We start from the raw sequence: 24,318 nt of genomic DNA on the forward strand, positions 1-24,318 counted from the left end.
ACCAAATTTCAAAGGGAACAACTTGCTGGCTATACTGGATCCCAGTTTACCAACACCTTAGTTTTAGAATATTCATCCTCATGTTCAATTCCCTCCATGATCATGCGCTCTTCATCTTAGTAACTTCCTCCAGCCCCATAACTCTTGAAAGACTCTGCTTTTCTCCAGTTCTGGTCTCTTTTGAATCCCTTGCATTTGTCCTGCCATAGGTGGATATACTTTCAGCTGTCTATGCTGTAAACACTGTACTTCCTGTCCAAACCCCTCTATTCCAATCTTTCACTCTTCTCATTGAGATTCTCCTCAAAATTGAACTTTTTGATCAAACCTTTGGTCATCTGTCAGATCATTTCCTGCTGGTGGCTCAGTGACAAATGGGTGCCTGGTTAGGCTACAGTGAAGCACTTTGAGATTTTATTGCACTAAAAATGCTATATAAATCCACACACTGTTGTGGAATTCCCAGTATCAACAGCAATACACTTCTGAAGGGTACATGGGCTCACTTTGCTAATGGAGAGGAGAGAGTCTAATCCATTCCTCTTCCGCAGCAAGACCTGGACAATATCTAGTCTTGGGCAGACAAATGGCAAGTAACATTCGCCAGGCACAAATGCCAGGCGATGGACATCTCCAACAAGATTGTATCTACCTTGACAATCAATGGCATTAACATCTCAATTCCCCACCATCAACATCCTGGGGGTTACCACTGGCCAGAAACTCAACTGAACTAGCCATATAAATCAATACAATGTCTACAGGAGCAGACCAGAGACTAGGATTCCTATGGCGTGTAATTCACCTCCTGATCCCACAAGCCTGTTCACTATTGACAAGGCATAAGTCAGGAGTGTGATGGAATATGCCAAACTTGCCTGGATGAATACAGTTCAAATAACACTCAAAAAGCTCAACATCACCCAAGGTAAAGCAGCCTTCTTGATTGGCACCCCATCACAAACATTCACTCCCTCCACCAATAGCATACAGTAGCAACAGTACATCTACAAGATCTATAAGATCTACAAGAAACTCACTCAGGCTTTTTAGACAGCACCTTCCATACATATGACCGCTACAATCTAGAAGTACAAGGACAGCAAACACATGGGAACATCACCATCTTGAAGTTCCCTTCCAAGTTATTAAACATCCTGACTTGGAAATATATCGTCATTCCTTCACTGTCATTGGGTCAAAATCCTGGAAATTCCTCCCTAAATGCACTGTGGGCGGACCTACATCACAGGAACAGCAGTGGTTCAAGAAGGCAGCTCACCACCGCTTACTTAAAGGCAATTAGTGATGGGCAATAAATGCTGGCCTAGCCAGTGACACTCATCCCTTGAAATGAACAAAATAAAACACCTCAGTCCTAAATTTCAGGCAATCCTCGGGTTGGAATTTTGTGACAAGTTGGGTCCTGCAGGGATCAGTGCTTGGGCTCCAACTATCAACAGTCTATATCAACAATTTGGATGTGAGAGCCAAACAGAATGGGCCTGAGCTTCCGTGGAGTGTCAACCAGAGTCAGATAGCCACACCGCCCCTACTGCTTAATTGGAAATCTTCATGATCCAGTCTCTCCTGGCTTTCAGGCTCAGTCAGCAGAGTGCAGGGTAATGCACTCCTCAGCACTGCAATACCAGACAGGAAGAGGCTGCAGCTCAGTTTTGTGTCACACCAGCTGCCCTAATTCAGTGAGTTTACAGATGCAGTCACTTTCAAACCAGCCAGAAAATAGGCGGCCAGTTATGTGATTAGAATTTGGTGGGCGGGCTGTGGTTTGCACTCAGGAGAAGTTTGACAGTCAGTGGGAAGCCACGGTGGGGGCGTGACTTTTGAGGGTACGTAACATGAGAAAACACTTCAACAGAGGCAATTAAATACTAACCACTGAGACATAGGAAAGGTGACCATGAAAAAGGGCTTTCACTTTAAACATTAGTTTGTCCTTTCTTTTTACTAATGTTAATTGACTTGCCCGTGTGTTTTCAAACTGTTCTCTTTATGTCGATCCGCATTGTATCCTATCTCTCCAACGCACCTTAACAATTTGCTGTTGCGAACAATACTGCATTATTTCTTCTGCCAACACTGAGGGTCATCTCGCATTCTTCAGTGCTGCCTTTTGCCTCTATCCAACTCTTGAAGATCACTTTGTGCTATGTCACCTCCTCCTCAACCATGTTGTGGCTCTGACTGCACCTTGAACCTTCCCTATGAAAACTCATTCTTCCTCCCTGAACAAACTGATAACAAGTCCATTAACAGCCTCAAGTGGCCATTTAAAAAGTTTGGGCGGGTTGCCAATTCCGCTTTTGAAAAATGAAATGCCTTACACCAAGAAAGGGCATGCTGACCCGGGGGTGGGAGGTTTAAGCCACTGTCCCAGTAAGGGCAAGCGTTCAATGTTTTGTTACCCATTATTCATTACCACAGGAAGTAGTTGATGCCAAATCATTGAACGTATTCAAGAGGTGGCTAGATATAGCGCTTGGGCAAATGGGATCAAAAGGTTATTAGGAGAAAGCAGGATTAGGCTACTGAGTTGGGCAACCAGCCACGATCATGATGAATGGCCGAGCAGGCTCAGAGTCAAACAGCTTCCTCCTGCTCCTACCTCTATGTTTCTAGGTCCTTAATGGTTTTATGACTTCAACAATAAAACCTTCCCCCACTTCCCAGTATTGATAAGCAGAATGTGTTTGATCCCTGCTTTTAACTATTAAATAACAGCTTATTTTTATGGAAGCATCAAGTATGATAGCGCACTGCATAGGGAGATAAGTACGTAAAGTAAGTTTTAAGGAGTGTCAGAAAGGAGGAAGGGGAGGTAAAGAGGTGCAGGGAAGGCATTTCAGAGCTTGGGATCTCAGCAACAAAGCGTAGCCACCAATGATGGAGTGACTAAAATTGAGCAAGAGACCAGGATTATAGGAGTGCAGATATCTCAAAGGGTTGTGGAACTTGAGAAAATCAGAGACAGAGGGTGGGGGGGGAGAATGTGAGTGTGTGAGAGAGAGAGAGAGAGAGAGAGAGAGAGAGAGAGAGAGAGAGGGGCAAGGTCAAGGGCGGATTGCAAAACAAGGGTCCAATTTTTAATGTTTGACCAGGAACGAACCAGGAGTTAGTAAACCCAGGGGTGACAGGTAAACAGGACTTGATGAGAGTTCAGACATGAGCAACAGAGTTTTGGTTGATTTCCAGTCTATAAGTTCAAGAATTTGGGAGACCAGCCTGGAGTGCACTGGAATAGTCAAATCTAAGTGGTAGAGAAGTTATTAATGCCAGTGATCTTCCCATAGAATACTGACAATGCAGAAAGAGGCCATTCAGCCCATCAAATCAGCACCAACTCAGCATCACAGGTTTTCCTTCTGCCAACCCTGGTTACCATTTACCATAGCTAATCACCTAACCTACACACCTTTGGACATTAAGTGGCAATTTAGCATGGCCAATCCACCCATCCTGCACAGCTTTGGACTGTAGGAGGAAATTGGAGCAGACACGGGGAGAATGTGCAGACTTAACATACAGTGATCCAAGGCTGGAATAGAATCCTGGTCCCTGGTTTTGTGAGGCAGCAGTGCTAACCACTGTGCCACTTGATCACAATCACACCTTTTATTATTTTAATTGGTCTAACATAGGTCAATGTTTAAAAGATGAATTCTGATGAAAGATCCTGCCTCAAACATGAAGCTATCTTTCAAATTCTGGTACATTCCTCAGTCCTTTCCACTTCATATTTCTAGTTATTAAACAATTTTTCATGCCTATTTTTAAAAAATTGATAGTACAAACATTACTTACCATAAAAATTCAATGAAAAATTCAGAAATCTACTGCTCTGATTTAGAAACGAAACAGCCAATTTCATATATAATAAAAGAGAATGTTATTTTTCAATAATATTGTAAGTTAGGTTTGCACTAAATCAGAAGAAATGCTGATGTACTGTAACAGATTTGGAAAGCATGCATAATGTGTTGCCTATCAAAAATCTATTATCCAGTCATCAAGAATGACGAATTATACAAGCTCCAAAACTAAGTTCAACATTAAGAATGCCAAAACATTGAACGCATTCAAGAGGCAGCTAGATATAGCACTTGGGTCGGACGGGATCAAAGGTTATGGGGAGAAAGCAGGGTTAGGCTATTGAGTAGAACATCAGCCATGATCGAGATGAATGGCCGAGCAAGCTCGAAGGACCAAATGGTCTCCTCCTGCCCCTATCTTCTATGCTTCTATGTCCTTCCTAATAAAATGGTTTTATGACTTAAACAATAAGGCCTTCCCCCAGAGAAGGGAAGAGCAAAATGGGGAGGCTAAGGAGTGTCTGACTGAGGCGTACAAGATAATGGGGGGAGGACCAGGGCGGGGGGGGGGGCTAGGTAGATGGGCAAGACTGTTTTTTGAGGAGGCACAGATGTGAGATGATTTGTTGACCGACTGGCTGTTTGGAATTTGCTGCCTGGTTTGGCGGTGGAAGCAAAAACTCCCAACACATTTAAAAGATGCCCAGAACAGCACATAAACTGCTGTAACCTGCAAGGCTCCAGACCGGGTGCTGGAAAATGGGATTAGATTGGGCAACTAGTTTGTTTTTCTCTTTCCAACTGGCGCAGAGACTATGGGCAGAATGGCCTCTTCCTGTGTCACAACTGTTCTATATTGTGAGGTGGGTGGAATGACTTGTGGTGCTGAGCCCAAAATAAAATTGGATATTTGGAATTAAAAAAATTGGGCACTCTAAATTAAACTACAAACAGCTCCAGCAAATCACCTGCAGGAAGTCAGACCTGGCCAAAGTTTAAAATACAGAACACAGACAGACTGCTGGGGCATGTCTGGATCCACCTTATCAATAATCCATCAAGTGATCATGGCTCCTATTTGATATGCACCAGCCTACTGTCCACAGCCTAGACGGCGCTGGATTCCAAGGCACCTGGGGCAGGCTCAGGTATCCTGTCAACAGGTCATCAACTAGACCATTGGGTGCTGAGACCCCCCCCCAAGCCTTGAGACTCCATTGGCAGAAGGCCAAGGGCAGATGGAAAAAGTGCGAGGCCACAGGAGGATAAAATAGGCATTCCGGGCACCTTGGGAGCGAAAACTCAAGAGGGGAGATGACCGAGGCTGGGTCAGACCGGAGAAGGAAGCAAGCAAGCAAGGAAGAAATGGCCAGTGAGAATCACCTTCATGAAGACAAACAAGGGGGACTTACAGACTGGATTTACAGCCTACCAAGCTGGGTCGCATAGCTGAATCCTAGGTGTTTCTTGTATACATAGTGGGCAATTTACAGGTTGATTTTATTCAGTAAGGTTTGTTGCATTACATATCTATGTTCCTACTTTGTTCTTCTCATAAAGAAAGGCACCTGGGTAAAACTTTGATTAGGAAGCCGATGGAAGTATCTGAATTGGACAGATACAACAGCCTATAACCAGAGTGGCAGCAAATTGACAGGATTAGATTGTTTTGGACTCTGTCGGAATGCCCCTGGTACTCTGCCTCACACATCATTATCAGGAAGCGGAAGTGGGCAAGCTGGCAGGCAGGGATGGATGGGAACAGAATATTTAGGCCTCAGGCAGAGCTCGAGGAGTAAGTTGTAGGAAATCCCAGATAGTCATCCCCATAGAACTAATCAATAAATGAGGCATAGGGTGTTACAACAGAGTTTTGTTTTATTAGGTTGGGAGGATAACTCTTGCTTCTTCTAGTTCCTTGTTCAGTTAAATATATATGAGTGGAGATTTTCGACTTTTTTTCCTAAATGTTGTCCCAAGCGAGAAAAACAGGGCAGCGGAGTTTTCCCGGCCGTAGTTTTGAACATTTAGAAAAAAAAAGGTAAGGACAGGTTCCATGATGACACGTTGGTAGATCCTGCCCTACCAGCAACCTTGGCTCCTGATGGTTCCTTTATTTTTGCCCTGAACTATCCCACGGACATGGAACTGCTCACATTCTCCCTTCCTGTCCCAAACCTCCTCAAAGGAAGCAGTGCTTAGGTACTGCCAGGATGCTGCCTGGGCATGACTCTCTCCCCCTTGGAGGACTGTGCTTACAAGTATGCCCCCACAGGGTTCTGTTTGCCAGGTCCCCATTTGTCAAGAGCCACTGTAAATCCCAATGACGCAATAGATTTTATACGTTGGTGGTGGTGGTGGTGGTGGTGGTGGTGGTGGGTGGTGGGTGGGGGGGAGGTGGGGTGGTGGTGGAATATAGAGAGTGAACATCTACTACTGACCTGTAAATATATGCTAGTGAGGATGCTGACCTTGGAAACGACAAACTCAATGGGAAATCCCGCTGGCTTAAGAGTCATTCTGGGATTCCCGTTGGTCCCTCTGCCTCCAACCCTCCACCCCCTCTCCCTGCCACTGCCCATAGAATCCAAAATTTGCCCCGTCAGTGGTAGCTTTCTTCCACTTTGTCTGGATGCCAATAACAGATCCTGTAATGGGTGCAATGTAAATATGTTTACACAGCGAGAGGAAAACATACCCACCTCCACCCTTGTCCCGATGGCCACGTTTATATGCAGCTGCATCAAGCTCTGTGTAGACCCTCAGTACACAAACACTAAGTGTCACTATGTGCTAAGGTCCTGCCTTTCCCAGGTGTTGTCAAGGATGCTCACTTTGTCCCAGAATTCTCCAGCCCATTGGACTCCCTGTCTCTTGTTGAAAGGTTTATGTGGAAAAGACAATTTTGACCTAGAAGTTTATCAAAGGTCTGCACGTAACTTGCTCATGAGACCTTGTGGGAATAGCAGATAGTGCGTCCTGTCTGATGGTTCCCTGAGTAGATTGTCAAAAAACATTTGGCAGAATGCTGCATCAACAGAAGTTTCAAAGAGGAACCACAACCTAGCCTAACTGGTGGCGAGAAAGGCCTTCCCCGTTAGATCACACCCAGAGTCTCACCCTTTCCACACACTGCCCTCGAGACAGCTGCAGTATGAGGGAGACCATTACTCACCTTCTTCTGGGAATGTGCCTTTAGAGAGAAGGTCTGTAAAGAGATGCAGTGGTTTTTGTTGAGGGTCATCCTAAACAGCTCTGTGTTGCATATGAACAAGAAGAACGTTCTGTCCCTCGAGCCTGCTCCGCCATTTAATAAGATCACGGCTGATGTGATAGTAACCTCAAATTTGCATCTTGCCTGGTCCAGATAACTATCACCTCTCCCTCTCTCACTAAGAATCTATCCACCTCAGGAGGGGGGCGGTGGGGGGGGGGGGGGGGTAAGATTGCGTCCCCAGTGCAGAATCTGAGGTCCACTTGCCGTAGCATACCAAGTGGCTGAAAACTTCGTAAAACATCGCTCATTTAGCCTTCAACAATTTACAATATGGAAAGCGTATTGTAAATCTGATATATATTTGTGATTGTACTGAAATATTCAAAAGCTCTGCTTCCACTGCCTTTTCAGAAAGACTTCCAGCGACTCACGAACCCAAGAGAAAAAGTTTGAACTCACTTCTATCTTAAATGAATGATCCCTTATTTATGAAACAGTGATAAACCTTAGATTCTAGATTCTCCCACAAAAGGAAAGATCCTCTCTGCATCCACCTTGCCAAGACCTGCAGAAGTGTTGCAGCGCTCTGCTTTATATACTGTTCCCAGGGACATATACCTGAGATGAACATAAACTGCAGATGGAGACCCTTCAATACGGTGAAAGACACTCTTCCGGTGCAAAGACTTGTCTGAGGCCGAGCGTGGCAGACTGGCACATTCAAAGGTCCAGGACTAAGTGTTTCAGGATGCACTAAAAGTTTGGGCAACTGCCACAAAGGTCTAGGCCGGAATCTTATCACTGTTCACGCCGACAGGATTTTCCCATCCAGCGGCAGTGAACAGAGATTTGGCTGGTCGCCAAATTCTCTAACCTCTCTGCAGTGGGAGCGTGGCATGAACGGGGGGTGGGGGGCATGAACGGGCGCAAGATTGCGTCCCCGGTGCGGAATCTGAGGTCCACTTGCCGTAGCGTACTGAGCGGCTGAAAACTGCGTAAAACATCGCTCATTTAGCCTTCGGCAATTTACAATAGGGAAAGCGCATTGTAAATCTGATATATATTTGTGATTGTACTGAAACATCTCAAAGCACATGAGCCATATTGCACTTTTGATACTATCCAATTGGAACTGTTATGATTATGATCTTTTTTAAAGGAGCGAATATATATATTTGGGGAGAAAACAAAGATTGTATCTTTTAAAAGTGATTCTGATGTGAGCAGCCAACTTAGATTGCCAAGGAGTCCTGGTATTTCCAAAAACCAAGTGCCTCAGGGAAAAAGTGAGGGATTATGTAACAGTGTCAGGCCTTTTACACAGCAAATAAAGGGTCCAATGCCCATTTCAGACATTCAGGTTGCTTGCTTACATTTTACCCTTTTACAATAGGGCAGTTGTCAAACTTATTGCTTGTAATGAGTGTGTGTTTACGCCCTTCCAGGATTCCACGTGCAAACTTCCAGGCTATTTAGATTTCAGGTCACAATGCTTGCACTTCTTAACTTTTTAATCCCAGGGATGTGTTTCGTTGACCAAGTTTATATCAAACTACTGTAACAAAAGAACTAAAGCGCCAGTGAAAAGTAAACTGTGTTCAGCTGACGTTCTTCTCTCTCCCTCTACTCCGTATCTCTCCTACCAAACTAGGAGCAGTTCACAGATCACGCCCCAACCAAAGGTATCTCATCCATTCTTAACCATAACTCCAGGATCCATTAGCAAAGACACAGAGTAGAGGTAGCATTTCTCTTAACAAACTAAAAGTTATATTTTCTCTTAAAACCATGTGATGGCAAATATTACAAAAACTGTTGCTATTTTATGAGCTAATATTTATCCCACAAACATCATCAAAAAAGACTATCTGGCTATTACCTCATGATAGTTTGTGAAACCTTGCTGTATGCAAACTAGCAACTGCACTTCCTACATTATAACAATGACCACACTTACAGAAAAATCCCTCATTGACCTAATGTGTTTCCAGATATCCTGAGGTCTTGAAAGGTGCTACAAGTCAGTAACTGGGAATCCTGCTGCGAGTAACTCACCTCCTGACTCCCTTAGGCTTGTCCACCAGCTACAAGGCACAAGTCAGGAGTGCAGTGGAATACTCTCCAATTGCCTGGGTGAGTGCAGCTCCACTAACACTAAAAAGAAGTTCAAAGTCATTCAGGACAAAGCAGCCAAGTGACAGACACCTCATCCGCCACAACGAACATTTACTCTCTCCTGCCGACATAAAGTAGCAGCAGTGTGCATCATCTCCAAGATTGCCAAGACTCTTCCAAGAGCATGTTCCAAACTCACAATCACTACCATGGAGAAGAACAAAAGGCAGCAGGAGCATGGGAACACCACCTACTGCAAGTTCCCCTCCAAGCCACTCACCATCCTAACTTGGAATCATAATCGCCATTCCTTCGCTGCCACTGGGTCAGGGTACACCCTCCCTAACAGCACTCTGGGTGCTCCTACAACACATGGACGGCAGCAGTTAAAGAAGACAACTCACCACCACCTTCTCAAGGGTAAATAAGGGTGGACATTAAATGCTGGCTGAGCCAGTAATGTCCACATCCCATGAACGGATTAAAAAAAGCATGACATTCTTTGCCTTTTACTGTATATATTGAAATTACATATGAATGATAAAGAACATATGTTTCAAATATATTTTCAAAAATATATTTGCATTAAAAAATGTGCAAACAATGTTATAATGTAGAGATTTAATATTCCAAAACGACTTACAAGGAGAGTCATCCAGAATGAAGTCGGGGTCACTCTCCTGGCCTCGTCCTTAGCTTCTAGACTCTTGGCAATCTAAAGTATATAATAATCAACAACAGAATTAATAATCCAAAATAGTAAAGCACCAATAAATCACCACAAAAAAAACCCTTCACTTCTACTGTGACCAGCTACACACAAGAGAAAGCAGTATAAAAATATACTCAGTGCTTCAATGAACCAAATTGGGAGAATGCAAAAAAGGTGCTGAACTGCAGGAACAGCAAGCCATCAGTACGATAATCTAAGCATTATTTATGATAAAATATTTCAGTGTTTGAGCAGAGATCCACTTTATAACAACTATATTTCCTAAAAATAAATCAGGAACAGTATACCTGAATGAATGAAATTTCATATATGAATGAAAATTCATTGGTTAATAATGAAAGAAAAATCATTTCCATTCTGAGGGCAAAATGAATAATGATCCAATTATATGTGTGTTTTTCTTTTTCGAATAGGAAATCAATCAGTTGCCCCTTCTTCATAAAACAGGAACATCCAAACACCTGCAAAAAGTCCCAAAGCTTCAAATGTTGCACCAGGAAAGGACTTTTAAAACAAAGGCCAAAAGCAAATCTCAGTTCAACTCAGCACGTCTGTAAATGGGCAGTGAACAGAACTGATCCCATTCTGACAGAGTATTCAGCTGTGGGATAACTGAGTCCGATCAGTGACTGTTCAATTCTTTCTTGCTGCCTTTGAGGCTAAATTAAATCAGAGCCCTTCTACATATGCCAAACTGCAATCTGAATCACCGTTCAACCGAAGCTGTGATATTCCTTCTGAACAGCACTGCGGTAAAATATCCACTTGAAAAATGGTGTGTCTTCCAAGTCTTTGGAAAGGATGCCAAAATCTTTCATTTTCAAGTGTTCCCCTTTAAAACACACAGTGTCACTCTGGGCCAGTGAACTCAATTGGTAACAGCAGGGCAAAGAACACTTTACCCAGTGTTCTGAAAATTACTCGCAAGTTTAGTGCCATTTTTGATTCACTTCTTGATGAAGTGCAGAATGTAAGAGAGAATCCAATAAAACATTGTTATTTCTGTGATGAAAGTTAGAACTGAACGTATCAAGATAATTCCCCTTCACTTTATTCCAAGAAGTTCCCTCTGTGCTTGTTTACATATCAGCCTGTCATAGGTGTATAGCCAACGTTTTCAATTTACTAGTATGAATTCATTGGGAAATTACAGTCAAAGTACACATACTCCAATGTAGCTGCAATGCTTCCACAGATGTCCTGTTGCACTGCATTACGTCCAGCGTAACAGATTTCAAGACTGGCTGTTGCAAATCAGGCTGTTAGGTTAGAATCAATAAGCAAATGGATAATGTTTATGAATGGATGAGACAAACTGCTCAAGGGTTCTCTCAGACATCCTGACTTCTTTACCTGACAATCGCGGCCACCCCAGTCAGAAGGGGGTTAAAAAGCCATTGGGGGTCATCTGCTCAATGGGATCCTGATTAGTCAAGTAACTTAACCAGTGGGAATTTCATCTGCATCCAAAATCCAACAGTGTTAAAATTGGGAATGGAGCAGGAAATGGAATCAGTCCATTTGGATTGCTCCCGCAACTGCTTTCCCTCTAACCCAGGAACTGTTACTGCTCATCGTTTATCATGGCAGTGGGGAGTGGAACCCACAAGATGGGACAACGATGTGGCAGGTCAATTTCCAACATGCTCTCTGCGTGAAGTGCTGAGCAGAAACCCAGCTATCCTCCTGATGGGAAAGGGAGAGGAAAACTGAATGACAGAACCATTCACTAAGGCCAGGCAGAAGCATCTACCTGCATCGGACAACGAGAATCCAGTCTAACTTTCTGGAGTGAGTTAGGAGGAACTAACTGAAGTTAAATACCAGGGCAAAGAAAGCAAAGCAAACACACACTCATACTTGCAACACTCGTTTACGAAGAGGTTACTTCTTTGTAATATTGACCATCATAAATGGAAATAGGACATCGCTTACATTATTCCCTCAGAGGTCCATAGAGAAACAATTACTTCATATACAAATTGATTTAAAAAAAATACATATGACAAACTGAAAAGTATATACACGTACACAAACTATTTCCCATTTTAGATCAGGTGCCCCACAGCCTGTGCCGCCTCGCGGAAATGTCCTCCTTGCTTTTTTTCCATTGCGCGGAGACATTTCCTGTACAGGTTGCTGCTACACACCTTCCATTAACTATCCTCACCTGTCGCCCGGATACACCTTGGCAGGCCGTCCCCAGTGGAGGTCCCTCTACGGAGGGATCTCCCCCAATTACATCAGGGACTTGGGGTGCACAGTGATGCATGCAGCAGTTCCGCACAGCCGTAGGATTCACTGGTTCATGGGCTCTGAAGCTTGCCCCTTCTGTGGCCTTGTGGAGTCTGCAGACCATGTCTGTTTCATGTCTTAGGTTGCACTCCCTTTTTGTTTTCCTGAAGAACATTTTATGGATGTTTTGTTTGCACTTCAGTCCCCCGCACTCCTGATCTATGGACACCTGGCGCAGAGAAGGGCGGGTCAGGATGGCGACCTCTGCATGAACCTGCTCCTGGGCTTGGCGAAACACGCCATTTACAGGTCCAGGCAGCGGGCGATCGAGGGGGCCATCCGTCCTGACTGCCCCTTTACCACAGCTACATTCACAGCCAGGTGTCCCTGGAGAGGGAGCATGTGGTGTCCACGGGTGCAGATGAGGCCTTCCGTGCCCGTTGGGCACTGCAGGGGCTGGAGGGGGAATATTGACCCTAATAATCACATTATCATTTGATGTTTTCAAGTTTCCTTTGTACTTTGATTTTGTTCGGGCAGTTCCCCCTCCTTTTGGGGAGCTGCCCCTTTTACTTTGCCCTGATTTAACTTGAGTTTGTTTATTTGGTTTGACCTAGAAGAAGCCATATTACATATCTTTCAACTACTATTTTGTGCTTAGGACTTTCACGCGCAGGATGTGGGGAAGTCTGAATAACAACAACAATATGTGCTGATGTGCCTCGACTCTGACCAAGATAACCGAGCTTCCTTCATCACCACACTCTCCCTTCCCCCTCCCCCCCAGTCCACTAGGAACATCTGTTACATGTCTCAGGTGATCCTTTGACACTCTGCTTACCTTTGTTCTCCCAATTACACATTCTGATCTCTTCATGGCCGCTATCAGCACCCTTCTTAGCCATGATCACCACCATTTCTATTCCCTTTGTTCTTTTGTCCATGCCATCATTGTCCATTACCAACTCACCCATACAGTGAGAATATAAGATAATCGAATTATCTTATACTCTATTCTCTTCAGCTCTGACGAAGGGTCATCCAGACTCAAAATGTTAGCGCTATCCTCTCTCCACAGAACCTGTCAGACCTGCTGAGATTTTCCAGCATTTTGTTTGTGTTTCAGGTTCCAATATCTGTTATATTTTGTCTTTATCTTGGTGTTTAACTCACTGTTACTTCTCTTCCAGGAATACCTATCCTGAAGAAATATCGTTCTTCTCTCTGACAGGATTTCCATTTCTCTCTTTCACCCTGTGCACCGTCACTGCTTTTCGTTTCCATCTAGTGTTTGACAAAGTTTTAACCAAAACTCGCTTTCACAGCCATATTATCTTCCTCAGCCATTGTCTCCATCTCCAATTTACTCCACGTCGATTCCACCCCTCATGTTTCAAATCCACCCAGGATTACAGGTATCTCCAGGACAACAACGCTCCTCGACAACTGCTGTTCTCGCCACATCCTGAGATCCACACTGTCATGCACTGCCATACACACGCCCTCGATACCTCTATCCAGCAACTCTGACTCACTCCATCTCAAAGCTTATCCCCAGTTTCATTTCATTCTTCATCTCATTTGACAGCTCAACAAGAAACTCTTCCTTTCAGGTGTAAGGAACATAAGCTTCAACAACTCAAAGAGGATTTTCACAGTAACTTCACTGCAGTGTTAATGTAAGCCTACTCAAAACACTAATAAATAAACTCATCTGTACCAATGCCCATCCATGACTCTCCTCCCCTTCTTGCCCCTGATTCCATCCCTCTGAACCCCAGCCTTTGCCACGTATTCACCACCCTCTGACCTTCGCCTCTCTGATGCTGAGCATACTGTACTCAAAAGATTTGGCTTTGTACCCTTATGTTCTCACCTTCTTGAGTTTCAGGCTCAACATAATGCTGAGCTCTTCCTTTGCCGTCTTCGTCTCCATGCTCTCTTTGAGTAGGAATCCTCTCCCCATTCAACAGATCCTTTCACTCACCTTCAGCACTCTCCCTCCATAAGGATGCCTCTCTCCAGCCTTTTACCTGCTCTTGATCTTTTCATTGAGAGCTGTAGGCATGACATTGGCTGTCTCAATTTCTCTGCTACTCTTACCCGACTCCTTCTGAACTCTCGGATCCAACCCTCACTTTGCCGTCAAACCTGCTGACAAGTCCCCCACGTCCAGTCCCTTCCCACATGTTGCTGTCTGGCATACTGATCTCTACCTCACAGAGGCTGAACACCAATTCTCAGACACTTCCTCCTACCTTCCCTTGGACCATGACCCTACAAACAAACACGAAGTCAGTGTTTCCAGGACTGTCACTGACCTCAACTCCTCCGGAGATCTTCCCTCCACAGCATCCAATCCCCTGGTCTCCCAACCCCAGACAGCCCACTTCTACTTCCTTCCCAAAAATCCAGAAATAGGACTGCCCCGGTCGGTCCATCGGATGGGATTTTACGACCTTGCTCGTCCGGAAACTGTAAAATCCTGCCCAAGGTCAACAGACCTTTCCATGCTCCACCCCTCACCTGCTCCAATTCCCATGGTGGACAGGACGGTAAAATTCCAGCCATCGTATCAGCTGGTTCCTGCCCCACTGAATTCATTTCTTCCCATCTTGACTCCGTCCGTCCTCCTCTTGTCCAGTCCCTTCCCACCTACACCCACAAATCCTCTAGTGCCTTATGTCATAACAACAATTCCAAAGGTCCAAACCATCTCCTCCTTACCATGGATGCCCACTCTCTCTGCGCCTCTACTCCCCACCAGGATGGCCTGAGAGCTCTCTGCTCGTTTCTCAAACAGAAATCTGAACAATCTCCATCATCACCACTCCTCCATCTGGCTGAACTAGTTCTCTCACTCAACAATTTCTCCTTTAACTTGTTTCGCTTCCTCCAGATAAAAGGTGAGGCTATGGGCACCTGCATGTGTCCCAGTTATGCCTGTCTCTCTATGGGGTATGTGAAATGTTCCCCGTTCCAGTCCGACTCCAGCCCCCTCTCAACTCCTTCAAATGGTAATCAATAAATATTTTGGTGCACTTCATGCTTTCATCTGGACCTGGAAAAAATTTGGTCCATAAGTAGAAACCAGATCTTCCTGTCACTTGCCATTTCAACACATCATCCTGTTCTCCTGTCCACATGTCCATCCTTGTCCTGTTGCACTGTTCCAGCGAAGCCCAATCTAAACTGGAGAAACAGCATCTCATCTGGAGTAGAGGGGGTTGAGCTATGAGGAGAGGCTGAATAAACTAGGCTTGTACTCGTTAGAGTTTAGAAGAATGAGGGGAGATCTCATTCAGACATATAAGATGATGAATGGGATGGATAGGATAGAGGTGGAGAGACTCTTCCTGCTCAGAAAGGACAGTAGGACTGGGGGGCACAGCCTCAAGATAAAGGGGAGGCGGTTTAGAACGGAGTTGAGGAGGAACTTCTTCACTCAAAGGGTGGTGAATCTCTGGAATTCTCTGCCCGTTGAAGTGGTGGAGGCTACCTCACTAAATATTTTTAAGACGCGGGTTGATGGGTTTTTGATAAGAGAGGGGATTAAGGGTTATGGGGAGAGGGCAGGAATGTGGAACTGAGCCACAACAGATCAGCCATGATCTTATTGAATGGCGGGGCAGGCTCGAAGGGCTAGATGGCCTACTCCTGCTCCTATTTTCTTATGTTCTTATGTTCTTATGATTAGACACTTTCCAGCCTCCTGGACTCAGCTTTGAGTTCAACAACTTCAGATCATGAACTCTCTCATCCACATTCATCCCCCCTTCCATTTATTTTAGTTTTTTCATTTCTGCCATTGTTTCATTTTTCCACCTTTTTTTAAAATCTCACTTTCTAGCTTTTCCCCCCACCATGGTCTCCATTCTCCCCAATCCACTCAGGTCACCTGTTATACGTCTCAGGTTATCCTTTGACACTCTTCTTACCTTTATTCTGCCATTTACACATTCTGATCTCTTAATGGCCACTATCAGCACCCTCCTTAGCCATGATCACCAACATTTACATTCTCTTTGTCTTTTTGTCTATGACACATTTGTTAATTTGGTTCTCCCCCCCCACCTCACCCTAATAGTATAAATATCATCTTATATTCTATTGTCTTCAGATCTGACAAAGGATCTTCCAGTTGTGAAGTGTTGGCTCTATTTTCTCTCCACAGATGCTGTACAAGTGCAGTCAGCAATTCTGACAGAGTCCCAAAGGGCCAAGGTGGGCCTTTTACCCAGAATTCAGCAGCTCATGGCTACCTCTGATGTGTCTATACCCCTACCAGAGCAAGGATACCTCCCTATTGCTCTTCCTGCCCCTCCCCCAGAACACCACCACCCCCCCCCAAAAATTTAGGGAATTTCAGTCAGTGTGACATCACATTGGCGGGGTTTAGACAAAACTTGCATTTACTAAAGCTCTTCCTATAAGATGCCTAAAATTTAGGTGAGGGGGGAGAAAGAGGGTCATGCCCAGACTGTACCTGGCAGTGCCCATACACTTAGCCCTGGCCTATCAATGCTGGGGAACTTCCTTTGCAAAGGGAACTTCCTTTAGCATTCCCCCTGCATCCCTGTGGGTGCAGGGGGACTTTTCTGTGTCCATGAAGGGTGTCCCATGTTCATGGGGTGTTTGTGTTTTCATTATCTTTTTTAAAATCGGGACGTTCTTTATAAAAAGCTTCCCAATCTTTCAAAAAACGGAATTATTAGCAGGGCAGGGCAGGCTGAAACACAGCTGGCCCTCCCTGCGAGACATTATGGGCCCACTCTTTCCACCTTTCTTCCAGAGTTTAAAAATATGGCAGGAAAGCTGGGAAGGCTACCCTCTGTCAGGCAAAAACTTTAAAAATGAGAACCTGAAAATTCCATCCTGTATCTCATACGAGATAGCACCATTCCTTTTGCAATACGTCTTCTCACAGCACTATTTGTAAACTGGTTAAATTTGAGTAAAAAACATGTAAAACCAATGTAACTGATTTCTTGATCATTACCTGGGGAAAAAAAAATGGATCATTCACAGGCCAGCAATTGTAACACGTAGGGAGCCACAGGATTCAGTGCTGGACCTCAACTGTTTACAATCTGATGGCCTGCATGAAGGGACTGCGTATTTCATAGCCAGATTTACTGGTGACATGAAAGTAGGTAGTAAATCAAGCTGTGAGGAGGATGCAACAAGTCAGTAAAGAGATATTGATAGGTTGAGTCAGTGGGCAAAAAATTGGCAGATGGAGTATAATGTGGGAAAATCAGAGATTGTCCACTTTGGTATATGTAATAAATTAGCAGAACATTATCTAAATGGAGAGAGGTTGCTGTGGTTCAGAGAAACCTGGGTGTCCTGATGCATGAATCATAAAAGGTTATCATACAAGTACAACATGTAATTGAGAAGGCAAATGGAATGCCAGCTATTATTGCAAAAGGACAGAATATTAAAGTACAGACTCTTTCTACAATGATACAGGCCATTAGTGAGGCTGCACTGGGACTAAGGAAGTATATTCTTGGCAAATCAGAGATGGTTCACTAGGTTGGTTGCTGTGATGAGGGGGTTGCATTGTGAGGGAAGGCTGAGATTCTACTTGCTGGCTTTGGAATGAGACATGAACTTATTGAAACATACAAGATGTTGAGGAGGTTTGACAGCACAGATACTGACAGGATATTTCCCCTGCTGGGGAAACGAGGGGGCACCTTTTCAGAATAAGGGGTCTCCTATTTACGACAGAGATGAAGAGCAATTTCTTCTGAGGCAGTCTTTTATCTTTAGAATTCTCTATCCCAGAGAGCAGTGGGGCCTGGATCACTGAATATATCCAAGGCTGAGTTATTCAGACTTTTGATCGACATGGAGGTCAAGGGATAACCCTTGACCCCATCATAATGAGGTCAGGCAGGGAGATAGAATTGAGGCCACATTCAGATTTGGCACGATGTTATTGAATGACGACAGGCTCGAGGGGCTGAATGGCCTGCTCCTGCTTTTATATCTTCTGCTCTCCAAGGAAAAGTCTATAGTTGTGATCTTATCGGTCTCTTATGCCACGGTCCCACTGCAGCGAGGTTGGAGAATTTGGCGCCCAGCCAACTCTCCATTCACTGAAAGGGGATGGGAAATTCCTACCCGAGTGAGTGATGGTAACATTTTAGTCTATTTCTGCAGGTAAAAAAAGGGACACGAGGTCCTTTAACTGCACTTGGATTTCTGTGTCCTCACCAGGAGTGGTGTTGCAGTGTTGGGGGGATGTGGAGGGCCAGAAATCAGGATGAGAGAGCTGCAACTCCAAATAGATACGGAGGCAGCATCGAACTAAGAAATATAAGGCTTTCCTTCCCCTATTTCATTCAGCATTATCAGCGGAGGGCAGAACACCTCAAGGAATATTGATCGGTTCAATCAGAATGTCTGAGAAACAGGCCAGCAAGGTTGTAATAACTTTAACCAGACCGTTGTTGGCCTATTGGAATACAAACTCTATGATTAAGGGGCTAATTGATGGGCCAAATAAGGAAGACTTTACTTTGTAGTTAGTGTCTTTATTTTGTATTTGTGTCAGTTTCTCTGGGACTTCCAAAGATAGACTGCTGACTGTTAGCACTCTGGATCCTGCTATCAGAATTGGAAATAAAGGGATTCTGGTGAAGGGACTTCTGCCTCTGTGAATTTATTACCAAGATAAAGAGGACCAAAAACTGGGAAGCTGGGATAGTTTAACAACTTTCTTAATTTGGGACTCTGACTGCCAGCTAAGAGCCCAGCTGCATTCTCTGAATGACCAACTACAGATGTACATCTTAAACCACAGCTGGCTGTCCAGCAGGGCTTTTTTTGCTCTCCCACACAAGTAGAAAAATATAACATGCAGCATTTTTTTTCATATATTCAGGCTTGATGCAGATCGCCTGAAGTCTCCACTTCCTAAGTGCCTCACGCAATTGTTAACAGATGCGTCTGAATCAGAGCTACCGATAGCAATCCCATCACTTTGCAGATGTGCTGGATGGGTAGTGGCACGTATAAACAGATGTCACATTCAATCATCACCGCAGCCAAGGACCAAGACTTTCACAGGCTCTGTCAGCAACCAAAGCAGAGTCCGATAAATACGCAATGGGTCAAACATCTGAACAGCCATAGCAATTGTAAATTAATAAATTCCACAGCAAACTGCTTTTAGCTGCAGACAGTGACATAAGAGAACTGGAAAACCTTCAGTAGACATTGACTGAATGTTCCACACTGGCAGGGCACAGACTTTGCTGTAACTCACTACTCCAAAGATCACTTAGGGTCAACCCACCTTCTTTTTCTTCCTGAGGAGAACTTTGACACCATCCACTGACACCATTATATTCACTTTCTTTTTCTTGATGTTCTTGGCTTTGAATTCATACTGAAATGAAAAGGGACGGAAGAGCTATATTAATAAGTGACGCCATCCTTAAACAACAGGAAAAATATGGTAAATGTTATTTTCCTCGTTTCCCTTGAAGGTTCACACAATTCTGCCCCACCCACCCCTTCACATTCCCCCTCCCTTTCTAACTACAAACAACAGTGCCATAGTATGTTCTGGATTGCTGGCGGATTACGAGATTTTACTCAACAAAGATATTTGCTCCATAGGAGGAGGAATTTAGACTGGGTCACAAGAACAACTTTACTGTAGGCAGCTTGCAACCAATGTTTCCACCTCGTAACAGAGAGCTGAGTTTTTGGCGCACTACACAAGATGGACTGCTGTGGGTCAGTAAGCAGGAAGACACCAATGGTCATGGGGATGAGTTTGGAAAGGGAGTTGAGGATTATCACATCAAATCACTCATGATCTCATTGAATGGCACAGTAGGCTTGATGGGTCCAATGGCCTACTTCTGCTCCTATGTCTTATGGTCTGAGGGCCTTATGGGTCAAGATGGTTCATCACCACCTTCTCCTGGAATATTAGGGATGGGAGGCACGGTGGTGCAGTGATTAGAACTGCCACAGCGCCAGGAACTGGGTTCAATTCCAGCCTCGGATAACGGTCTGTGTGGAGTTTGCATATTCTCTCCCTCGTCTGCATGGGTTGACTCCCACAGTCCAAAAATAAGGGCCGGATTCTCCCATCCTACTGCATTAAATTTTTTAAAACCTGAAATTTACTGATATTCATGCTGGTGGCCTCAACAGTGCATAGAGTGTGGGAGATTCTTCTCCGAACTCCCACTGGAAAAAGTGTGAATTGCTCCAGTTTTCACGTAATTTGACGCACAGGATTTTTTGGGAGAAATTCGCACCAGGCTATTAGGATTGGCCATGGTAAATTACCCCTTAGTGTCCCAACTTATGTAGGTTTGATGGATTGGGGGTTATAGGGATGGGGTGGGTAAGATACTGAGTCGGTGCAAACTTGAAGGGCCGAGTGGACTCCAGCTGCAGTGTAGGAATTCTATATGTTGGCTTGTGCTCATCCCGTGAAAAAGATTGAAAGCATGTAAAAGATTATTTGTAGAATGTCCAAATTAGTATTTGGATCAAGGCACAATTTGGAGTACGCATCCAGATGATCATTTAAGTCTTTCCTTGTGAAAGACAAAAGGCAACAACTTTAATAGTTGTTGCATATAACAGCAGTGTGTCATGGTACAGGATAGCACTGCAGACGGGGAATGGTTTTGCACTATTGTAGTAGCTTTCTCAGAGGTTAGTAAAGCTTCTGCAGCAATAAACAAAGTAAATATTAACAGATTCAAAGCTCCTTGCCTGCAATGCCTGAGTGAGCTATTCCAGTGATTAGCCGACCCATACCATTAACGTTTCAGGTTCTATTCCAATTTCTGCTCTAACAATGAGGATGTCATGGTTGGACTGAGTGCTGTTGAACTAGCAAGGGCTTGACTAACCAGCACTCCTGCTTCTGTTCTGTATACATTAACTCTTGCCAGAAGTAGCTACAGCCAAATATTCAAATAAATTGGTGGATAGCCGTGTCCACGGTAGCACAGTGGTCAGCACTGTTGCCTCAGCCAGGCACCCGGGTTCACTTCCGGCCTTGGGTCACTGTCTGTGTGGAGTTTGTCCGTGTCTGCATAGGTTTCCTCCAGATGGTCCGGTTTCCTCCCACAACCCAAAGATATGCGGGTTGGTTGATTAGCCGTGCTAAATAGCCCCTTAGCATCAAAGAGCAGGGTAAATATGAGGGATTATAGGAATAGGGCCTGGGTGGGCTGGTGGTCAGTGCAGTGCATTCAATAGGCTGAATGGCCTTCTTCTGCACTGTAGATTCTACGGTTCTATGAGCAGGAGCAGCCAGTATAAAGTTATCAGTATCAGTCAGCAGGAGCAAAGTCCTTATAATTGGACAATGTGTGAATGGTTACAATGGCAGAAGCAACAACTTCCCTTTGTGAACAGCTTTAGTGCTCAAAAAAAAAAGTCTTCAGTGCCTCACATGCATTCCTGTCTCATTAGCAAGGCATTTTTGACAACCGCCTGAGTATTCAACTGTTGGAGATGGGCCATCATTACAAATCATTTGGTCAAAGGGACCCTGACTAAGTTAGCTTTCAGGCATGAGCTAATCAAGTCACCTTGGAATACATGGACAATGTCCTTTTTTTAAAATTTTCCTGCAAGTTGGAGAAAGAGGGTTACACGACAAGCCAACCCTCTGTGTGTTTTAAAGTAAATGATTTCTCAGCAGAACTGAGGACAAGCAGCTTGGCGAGAACATCAAAGTGGGGTCCGTCCTGCCTCCCTTTCTCTCCAACTCACCGGATACATTTTGAACCCTGTTTGCTGACCGTTACTGTCTAGGGATCCGTGGGCAGAGATTTCTGAAAAGAACCCATTTTCACCATAACTTCATTGCAGTGTTAAATGTAAGCCTACCTGTGACACTAATAAATAAACTTTAGACCCAGCACTACTGTCTCCTGAAACGCAGCCAACCTACTCATTTTCATCTTTAAATTGAATGCATTAAATCATTGAGTTCAGCTCGAAGCCAGCCGAGTCTCCAAACCACAGGCTGTGTACTCTTGCAATATTTCTTGAAAAAATGACTATACTTTGGCCCACCTATCCTTCCCCACACTGCAATTGGTACTTGTCTGTGAGAGCTTCAAGTATGTGCGTGTAAAGTTGGTGTGTGCTTTATCATTTGCTTGGAACAGTTCAAGAACAATAAAGCTAACTAACCTCTTTCTTTGTTAAGCTCAAGAAAATCTGTCCTATTGCTTCTTCTATAATCACAGCGAGTAAACAATTAAGCACTCACTGAATGGGCAGGAATGCGCTTTTCAACCAAGACGCCTGCTGCGGTCAGACAAGGAAAGGATAAAGAGGGGAGCCATTCGGCTCTGCCTCATCTGGTCCAATATGGGCAAGGTGTGCAGCAGAGTTGGAAACAAGGTGTCAGTCCTAGAGTTTGAATTTGGGGGGCCAGCAATAGATAGTTGAAAACGCTGCAACCACTAGAAAAAAATAAGGTCATAAGCACCAATCTGAAGGGACAGGTTCAGAAGTATCAGCAAGTATATGTGGCACAGCGGCACAATGGTTAGCACTGCTGCCTCACAGTGCCAGGGACCTGGGTTCGATTCCCGGCCTTAGCTCACAGAATGTGCCAAGTTTTCACATTCTCCCCTTGTCTGCGTGGGTTTCCTCCGTGTACTCCGGTTTCCTCCCACAGTCCAAACTGTGCTGGTTAGGTGCGTTGGCCATGCTAAATTCTCCTTTAGTGTACTTGAACAGACGCCAGAGTGTGGTGACTAGGGGATTTTCATAGTAACTTTATTGCAGTGTTGATGTAAGCTTGCTTGTGACACTAATAAATAAACTTAGAAACTTATTTCGTAAATACTGACTAGTTAGGGTTAAGTTGCAAGTATTAGCCAGTAGGAAGGGAAGTTGTAAGTGTTCACAAATAATGGCCAGTATAGCAATGCTTCCAAGTGCCGGTATCATGGGCAAAGCTTAAATATTTTTAAGCAATGCCAAATATGAAACTGCTTGAACTGTTACAGGCACTTATACGACACTCACTGGGGTGAATCTGATGATACAATGACTGCACTAATATCAAATGCCCTTGTAACCAAAAGTGCAGTGTTTTCAATCTTAATATATTCTCAAGAATACAAGAAATAAAAATTCATTACAAATGAAAAAGCATTTTCCTTCAGCATTATTTAACTCTGAAGATTGAGATTGTAAAATAGCACCTACGATTCCTCAACTGATTAACCGCATTCCATTAATCCTGTAGCCTCGCAAACGTCAATATGCTAAGTCGCACCAGTCTGACACAAATTAGTTCATTCAGGCTCGAAAATGAGTTCATTCGGGTGAGCAAATGTTGACAAATGTATTTCCTCTCTTTGGTTTGCAGCTTCCCGAACCCTCCACTCCCAGGGCCTGAATCATTTGCATTCTTAAACAAATGAACACCATATCCAACATAAGTAAGCAATTGCAGAGAGGTGAATAAATTGTATCATTTCTGCACGTCCTCATTAACTTGAAACTGGGAATGTCAGTCCAGTTATGCCGCTGAAGCTTAATCTTTAGCAAAAGCCAAGTTTAGTCTAAGTTGTTGAGATCAATGCGCAGGCATCTGGAAACCCAAGAATAAAGCAACCATTTAAGGATATTCTGTTCATAGCAGGAATAGTGACAATGGCTCTTAAAGTACTCATTCTTTAAAAGAATATTCAACATGCTGCCAATTTACTCTGATTTTAATTGAATTCAAATTCCACCACCTGTTGCAGCAGGATTCAAATCCAAGTTCCAGAACATTAGCTGAGTTTCTGGATTAATAGTCAAGCGAAAATGCCATTAGGCCATCATCTCCCCTGTGTCTACAATGGAGGAAAGAGATGGATGTGGTGTCACTCAAGTGGGCTGAATTGTTCTAGATGGTGTCAAGCATTTGTCCAGAAAATTTGAGAGAATGCCATCATACTCCTTACTTGTGCCTTGAAGATAGACAGGCTTTGGACATTCATGAGGCGAGTTACTCATCAGCCTCCCCACCCATTGACTCCATTTACACTTCCCACTGCCTCAAAAAAGCAGCCAGCATAAATAAGGACTCAATGCACCCTGAGCATATTCTATCCTACCTTCTCCCGTCGGGAAAAATACACAAGAGGTCACATACCAACTGACTCAAGAACAGCTTCTTCCCT

At 44.1% G+C, this 24,318-nt stretch overlaps 1 protein-coding gene across 5 annotated transcripts in view; it reads right to left on the minus strand.

Annotated features, from left to right (window-relative positions):
- The window catches only part of nos1apa (nitric oxide synthase 1 (neuronal) adaptor protein a), a 372,151-nt gene that overhangs the window by 185,105 nt on the left and 162,728 nt on the right, over positions 1-24,318 (minus strand). For 2 of the 5 annotated variants that reach the window (XM_080195866.1, XM_080195871.1), the window contains exons 3-4: positions 19,443-19,535; positions 9,806-9,877 (exon numbers count right to left, since the gene is read on the minus strand). In XM_080195866.1, coding sequence (XP_080051992.1) covers positions 9,806-9,877; positions 19,443-19,535 — 165 coding nt within the window. Of the gene's footprint in view, positions 1-9,805; positions 9,878-19,442; positions 19,536-23,364; positions 23,466-24,318 lie in introns of those variants that run through there. The other 3 variants (XM_080195869.1, XM_080195870.1, XM_080195868.1) reach the window with 3 other exon arrangements.

The sequence above is a fragment of the Carcharhinus amblyrhynchos genome, chromosome 9, assembly GCF_965287045.1.
Source record: "Carcharhinus amblyrhynchos chromosome 9, sCarAmb.v2.hapA, whole genome shotgun sequence".
In the NCBI taxonomy this organism is placed as follows: domain Eukaryota; kingdom Metazoa; phylum Chordata; class Chondrichthyes; order Carcharhiniformes; family Carcharhinidae; genus Carcharhinus; species Carcharhinus amblyrhynchos.